The 6,742-nt window shown below is 43.2% G+C and overlaps 1 protein-coding gene across 3 annotated transcripts; it reads left to right on the forward strand.

The window, feature by feature from the left end:
• Positions 1-206: 206 nt before the first annotated feature.
• On the forward strand, positions 207-4,882 carry LOC136493888 (filament-like plant protein 7). Of its 3 annotated transcripts, none has more exons than XM_066490015.1 (6): positions 207-336; positions 1,271-1,375; positions 1,466-1,598; positions 1,754-3,704; positions 3,776-3,836; positions 4,039-4,882. In XM_066490015.1, exons 2-6 carry the CDS (start codon positions 1,319-1,321, stop codon positions 4,558-4,560), a joined length of 2,724 nt encoding a protein of 907 aa, XP_066346112.1. In that variant the 5' UTR covers positions 207-336; positions 1,271-1,318; the 3' UTR covers positions 4,561-4,882. The 3 variants fall into 3 exon arrangements, with proteins under 3 accessions (XP_066346112.1, XP_066346114.1, XP_066346113.1); XM_066490017.1 differs by lacking the exon at positions 207-336 and adding an exon at positions 340-438; XM_066490016.1 differs by lacking the exon at positions 207-336 and adding an exon at positions 395-517.
• Positions 4,883-6,742: the final 1,860 nt, after the last annotated feature.

The raw sequence follows: 6,742 nt of genomic DNA on the forward strand, positions 1-6,742 counted from the left end.
TCAACTATGTCGGATAAGATACGATTGGATATCGACATCATAAATATGTGATTTGAGTATTTGGATACGGATACGGTATCGAATGTTGATATCCAGACTCAGATACGAACAGATCTCAATCCCTTTAAACGGATTCGATTTTGAACACAATCAGAAAATATCCGTACCGTTTTCATCCCTACTGCCTACCATCCAACTTTGTGCTCTTGTCCTCATCTCCCCTTCCCATCCATTGATCCATAGGATGCTGTCACAGGAACACAGTGACTCGGCGGCAGCTCAGTGTTGGTGAGCTCAGCTGCAGCAGAGCCACTCCAGTCCTCGCTGTCACTGAAGGTCAGTTCAGCACTTCAGCTCACCATCACCACTGCCTTCTTCCAATCCTTCTTCCTTCTATGTTACGCTTATCCTTTGGATCTTGTCGCTGTGTGGAGTGCGGTGAGCATGCACTCCATCTTCCTTTGTTTGGTGGTTGTGAAAAGGATGGGGAAATCTAGTACCTGATGGAGAACTTAGGGTAACTGGGGTTTCAGATGTTGATGTTTTTGGCTTAATTGCTTCATTGCACTTACGCATGCATGCCAAAGTCCCTGTTGTTATACTGCTGCTTAGCAATTGAACCTTACGGCTTTGTATTCTTGCTTCATTTTGGGCGAGATTGTGTTGTACAGTTTGTTCTTTTCCTGAGTGTTCTTTTGTGGATATGCCCACTCTCCAGTGTGTAGATTTTTTTTTTCCATTTCTTACTTGGGGTTTCCTTTCTCTTCCTTTTTTTCCCCTATTCTCCATCTCCTTGCGTGTAGTGTGGTTCTTTGCCCGGAACTTTGGTGCAGCCAATTCGGAGAAAGAGGTGAAGTAGAGATAGTGCCATGTTGGTCCCAACTGTCAATCAACTTTACTCCTGTCTTCATACTCCACTTCATAAGCCTTTTATTATTTGTATTAAGTTGTTGGAAAGAGTACTTGCGTTAGGTGCAAGTGCAATCCTTACTGCGTTACAGCTGCAATTCTGTGTATAACTAATTATATTCACACTTTAGGACATGCAGTCTCCTTTTACACTGAATATATACGATCTCTTGCGTTCAAAAATATATACGGTCTCTGGAAGACTGAATTTGCAAAGATAACTTGGTAGTTGAAGTTTTTCCGATATCTATCATGTTGAATTGATCTTGCTAACTAGTAGCCCTAGCAAATGTTCTACCTGTATCCACGCTAAGGCTGGATATGCTGTAAACCTACATTGCGTCTGTTGTTTTGTCTCCAGGGAACTTTTCATATATATCATCGAATACTGATAGATATAAAGCATCCCATGATGGATCATAAGGCATGGCTCTGGAGAAAGAAATCAACAGAAAGGGAGTTGGAGGTACATCATCTACACTTCCAAAATTAATAAGTTTATATAAACTTGTTACTAGATTCTTATATCTAAACCGACGAATTTTCTTCCATGCAGAAGGAGAAGGTTTTATTATTAGAGAAATCCTTGCAAGACTTAAACGAACAACTTTCATTTGCTCATTCTAAGTGCGTTGAGAAGGATGGCATTTTAGCTAAACAGTCAAAGGTAGCTGAAGAAGCCATATTAGGTATTACTGTACTCATTATTTGAGTATTATGGTGTCACATTTTCTGGGATCATAACTAGTAGTTTTTACCTATGTTCCACCATCCTAAAGGTAAAATGGACATATACGCTGGATTTTTTTTTTCACAGTGTTTGTATTGCTAATATGGATACTAGGTTGGGAGAAAGCTGAGGCTGAGGCACTAGCTATCAAGACACAACTTGATGATACACTAGATGAAAAAATGGCAATGGAACAGAGGATTTGTCAGCTTGAGGAGGCTCTAAATGTTGCAATGGTAGAGAGGGACTCACTAATAAAGGAGACGGCTCAAATGATTTCTTGTGAACAAGACAAAGTTCAGAAGCTGGAAGAAAATTTAGTGGAGAAAATAAACATAATTGCTAGCTTAGATGCCGAGAACGACAAACTTTCTGAAATTCTGTCAGTAAAAGAGAACATCATCTGCGAGCTGATTGAGTCCAAGGGAGTAATAGAGTCAAAGTTCAAGGACCTTGCAGTAAAGCTAGAGTCAGCCGAAAGATCTAACTCTTCACTTAGGTATGAGGTTTGCATGCTGCAGAAGCAACTTGAGATTCGAAGCGAAGAAAGGAAATTTAGTCTCAAATCTGCTGACGCTGCACACAAGCAGCACCTTGAGAATGTAAAGAAGATAACCAAGCTCGAATCAGAATGCCAGAGGTTGCGTTCAATGGTACGTAAAAGGTTACCAGGTCCTGCTGCCATTGCCAAAATGAGAAGTGAAGTTGAAACAGTGGGTAGTGATGCAGGGATCACAAGGACAAGAAAGTTGAATTCAGTGACATCACAGAACTCGAGTGTTTTAGTACAGAACTCTCATGATACATCACATGGAAATTCTCCGTTACTTGCAAGGTTACATGCCATTGAAGACGAAAATAAGGCCATAAAAGAATCTCTTTCTAGAAAGGATGGTGAGCTTCAGTTTTCTCGGACTATGCTTGCTCGCACAACTTCCAAACTTTCCCAAGTTGAAGCCCAGCTTGAAGATTTGTCAAAAGGTCGTACTACTGCAGAATTGGTCAAAGGTAGCCCTACAGTGGTTGAAAACCCTCTTTCATCTATTTCTGAGGATGGCCGCAATGAAGATAATGTCAGCTGTTCAGGCTCATGGGCATCAGCCTTGTTGTCTGAACTGGAACACTTCAAGAAGGAGAAACTCACAGCACATTCCAGTAAGAGCACAAGAGTATCAGACATGAGTTTCATGGATGACTTTGCAGAGATAGTAAAGTTAGCATCTTTATGTAATGATAAACATGTGGAACCATATGGTTCAAAGAGAGAAGCCACAGAGTCATCTGGAAAAGAGGTAGTTGCAGTTGATATCTCCACTGGAACAACTGACCAAATTCGCCGACCTAAGATTGAGAAGGTTGTCCTGAAGTTAATTGAACTTATTGAGGGAGTTATCCAAAGATCATCAAAAGATTGTAGTAGCACAGTTGTGCTATCTGGCGGCGATGAGGAAAATGGCCAAGGAACACTATCAGGCTATGTTGCTCGTGCATTCTTGTGGAATACATCAGAACTTACTTCTGTACTGCAAAATTTTGTTTTTGCATGCAACGAGCTTCTGTATGGGAGTACCGATGTCGAAAGCTTTGTTCATGACCTCCAACTCACATTAGATTGGATAATCAACCACTGCTTCTCACTTCGAGATGTATCAGACATGAAGGAAGCCATCATGAAGCATTTGGAATTAAACAACAGTGATGGACTTGAAATTGTTGCGGTAGCCAGGCACACTGGAATCCATACAGCAGATGAGCCTAGAACGCCGGAGAATGTTCAGATGTCCTTATTATCTGACTCAAGCTGTATAGATATTAAACCTGATGTTAATAAACAGAAGACAGGCAATGAAGTAGCTGTCTCTAAATTTCAGGGGATAGAAGAAAAGGCTTCGCATTTGCGGGCAGAACTTAATGAGCTGAAGGAATCCAGGAAAATAATGGCACATGCCGATGGTAAATCAACATTGACTGAATGTATTACACATGAATCCATCTTCATATCTGGACAAAATAAGGGCAAGCAAGAGGGGGTTAGTTGTCTTGAACCCAAGCATCAGCTTGAACGGTAATTCTTTTTTCAGCCTTGTCCTTCCATGGTTGATACTATTCTGTATAACATAAGTTATTTGCTAGCAGTTGCTCCGCTAAAGAAGGCTCAAAAAATGTCATCGAGAATGAAGATAAACATCTACAGATGGTGAGACCCTTATGATCTTTCTTGTCCTTATCATTTTCCTCAAAGCAATTAGTAGCTCTACTGTAAAACTGACTAGTGTAGTCGACATTTCTTTTCCACCAGAAAAGGCTCATTTTCTGTCCAAATTACTAAGCGAACCTTGAAACTAATGCCCATTCTTTGCTCAAATTACTAACCAGACCTTATATCATCTGTGCCACAGGAGCTTGAGATCTCAACAGCATCAGAGAAACTGATTGAGTGCCGGGAGACAATCATAAACCTGGGGAAACAACTGAAAGCCCTTGCATCGCCAAAGGACGCCATCCTTTTCGACCAGGTGCTTCAGACGGCGGCTCGGTCTGAGCGGAAGCCCCGATCGCAATCACTAAGCGAGATGCTATCCATGGAGGATGGAGGATTCTATTACTCAGGCTCCCCAAAAACCAAGGAGATCATCTGTACTGAACCAAGCGCGTCAGGCGAAATAAACAGTCCTGCTGCCGATGAGGGAGACGACGGTTCTGCCGCAGCATGCAGCTCTTCACATCCAATGCCAGTGGCTGCACACGTAAAGCAGGCTTGCAGGGTGAATGGAACCTGCAAGGGCGAAGCCGACGTGAAGGTTGTGACGCTTGCCGTTGTACCGAGAAAGCAAAAAGGGAACGGCAGCCTGCTGAAGAGGATTCTGACGGGCAGGAGGAAGGAGGCCATGGCCAAGCCACAGGTGGTGCTGAGTTCTTAGCTGACAGACAGAATGAAGGTTTTGGACATGGCAAGTCTCTGTTTCATGTGTAGATTTGTGTGCGTTTGTGCGTGGAGCCGTGTTCATGTGAGGTTAGTAATAAAGTTGCAGTGTGCTGCGTAGATGCTGTATGTATTAGTGGTGTGTGTGTGTGTGACGTAGTGCTCTGTCATGAACTCATGACCCTGTTTTCTTAAGACTACCTCCTTGTGTGTTCTGGGGAGGTTCCTATACCTGTAACCTGTTTGATAGTGGCTAGTTGCCTAGTTTGTTGGCAATGGCATGTGTTAATGTGCTTCCTCTGATGAAAGAACCATGTTCTGAATGACCGCAGATGTCCCCTGTGAGTTTCTGCTTCCCTTTTTCTTCAGAGAGCAACGTCAGTTTTGTTTCTAAACTTGGTTACATCTCTTATGTGCAGTGTCAACTTTCTACTTTATCAATAGAAACATTGCACTATCAGTGTCGATTTGTTGAGAAAATAAACCTACTCCGTGACAGTTCCTAGTTTGGCTCGGATATAATGGTGGAGGGCTGGAGGCGTGGAGGATGGTGATATACGGGGTCTTACCCAGTTAGCCGGCTTGTTCTGTTTTTTTCCCCAAGCCGGAGCAGTGTTTTTCTCTCACAACATTATAGTATAAACAGTGTTTTTCAGCATGAACAGTAAATAATCTAGTTCAACCGAACACTCTGGAAATTTTGGGGTCTGGCCGGGGCAAAAGGTATCTCGCATCTCTAGTTGATGTCTTGCTCGAGATCGAAGGCACGGCCTGTACTCTACTCGTATATTGAGTTGAGTGACTGCGTCATTTTCGTGAGTTCTTTTGCCCTTTCTCTTACTTATGTTACAGAAATGTGAAAAAAAGAGACGTGAACATGATACACAATCTATCAACAGAGGGCTCGGAGACACACGTCTGGTCCACAGCTTTTGGGCTTGGAGAGCCCAAACCAGCAGCCATTGGACTAAGGATGGCAACGGGTCGGGTTCGGATCGGCTGGAGTCTCCGTGCACCCAAAATCGAAACCCGAAATCGAAACCCGAATCCGCCCCGAAAACCGATTCGGGTGGAAATCCATCACCAAAACCAAACCCACGGATACCCGAAACCCGAATGGATACCCGAAACCCGCGGATATATATACACATATTCACATGTATAAACAAGATGCAACAAATAATAAATATTTTCATGAGTCAACTTTAAATAAATTTAATAATCTAAGTAAATAAATTATTATTAGTATATTATAAAACATGAGTTTTAATTCCAAATAATTTATTTCGGATATCTATTGGATATCCACAGGTGGAAAACCGAACCCGAATGGTTTTGGGGCCCCGAACCCGAAAACCGTGGGTGAAAAACCATCCCCAAACCTGAACCCGTAGAACCCGAAACCCGCGGATATCCGCCCCAAACCCGATCCGTTGCCATCCTTACATTGGACCGGCCACGAGTCAGTCATCCGGGTCCGGGATATTGAGGGGCGTGTCTAGCGCTCGAACATCCGAACATCTGGACGGACGCACGCGTCCAGATGCCCGCGCAGCCTGACCCTGTCTGCATTCGCCCTACCCTACGCACGCACTTCGCCCCGTCTCTGCGCCTGCCGATTGCCCTGATCCCCTCCTCTCTCTCCGCGCGGGCACCACTCAGGAGCTAGAATGAGCAGCTAAGGACGAGCACGCCCCGACCATAGCACCATCATCCATCGGCCCCCCAGTGCCCCCGTCCGCTGCCCCCCTGGCGCACCGCACGGCCAGTCCGTTCGCCCCCGGCCAAACAACATAAAACACATGAAAAACATTTAAGTGCAACATATGTCTGGAAATAGATGAAATATTTGAAACATGCACTTGCAACATATGTGTGAAACATATGAAACATTCAAATTGCAACTTGCAACATAAGACTGAAAACAGCTAAAACTTTTGGAACATACTGTTGCAACATATGTGTGAAACATCCAGAACATACTGTTGCAACATATGTGTGAAACATCCAGATAAAAAAAGATTGCAACATACGTCTGAAAACAAATAAAACATTTAAATAAACACTTGCAATATGCCTCTAAAACACTTAGAACATAAGCAACCTGTGCAACCTCCCCCGATCTAATTTTGTAACATCAAGATGAAACAATTACAACATACATCTGAAACGTTTGAAAT

The sequence above is a fragment of the Miscanthus floridulus genome, chromosome 11 (genome assembly GCF_019320115.1).
Source record: "Miscanthus floridulus cultivar M001 chromosome 11, ASM1932011v1, whole genome shotgun sequence".
Lineage (NCBI taxonomy): Eukaryota > Viridiplantae > Streptophyta > Magnoliopsida > Poales > Poaceae > Miscanthus > Miscanthus floridulus.

Coding starts and splice junctions, on each gene's coding strand:
- LOC136493888 (XM_066490015.1), top strand. CDS start 1,319: ATGATGGATCATAAGGCATGGCTCTGGAGAAAGAAATCAACAGAAAGG. Junction 1,376..1,465: donor CAACAGAAAGGGAGTTGGAG/GTACATCATCTA, acceptor TCTTCCATGCAG/AAGGAGAAGGTTTTATTATT. Junction 3,837..4,038: donor AAGATAAACATCTACAGATG/GTGAGACCCTTA, acceptor TCTGTGCCACAG/GAGCTTGAGATCTCAACAGC.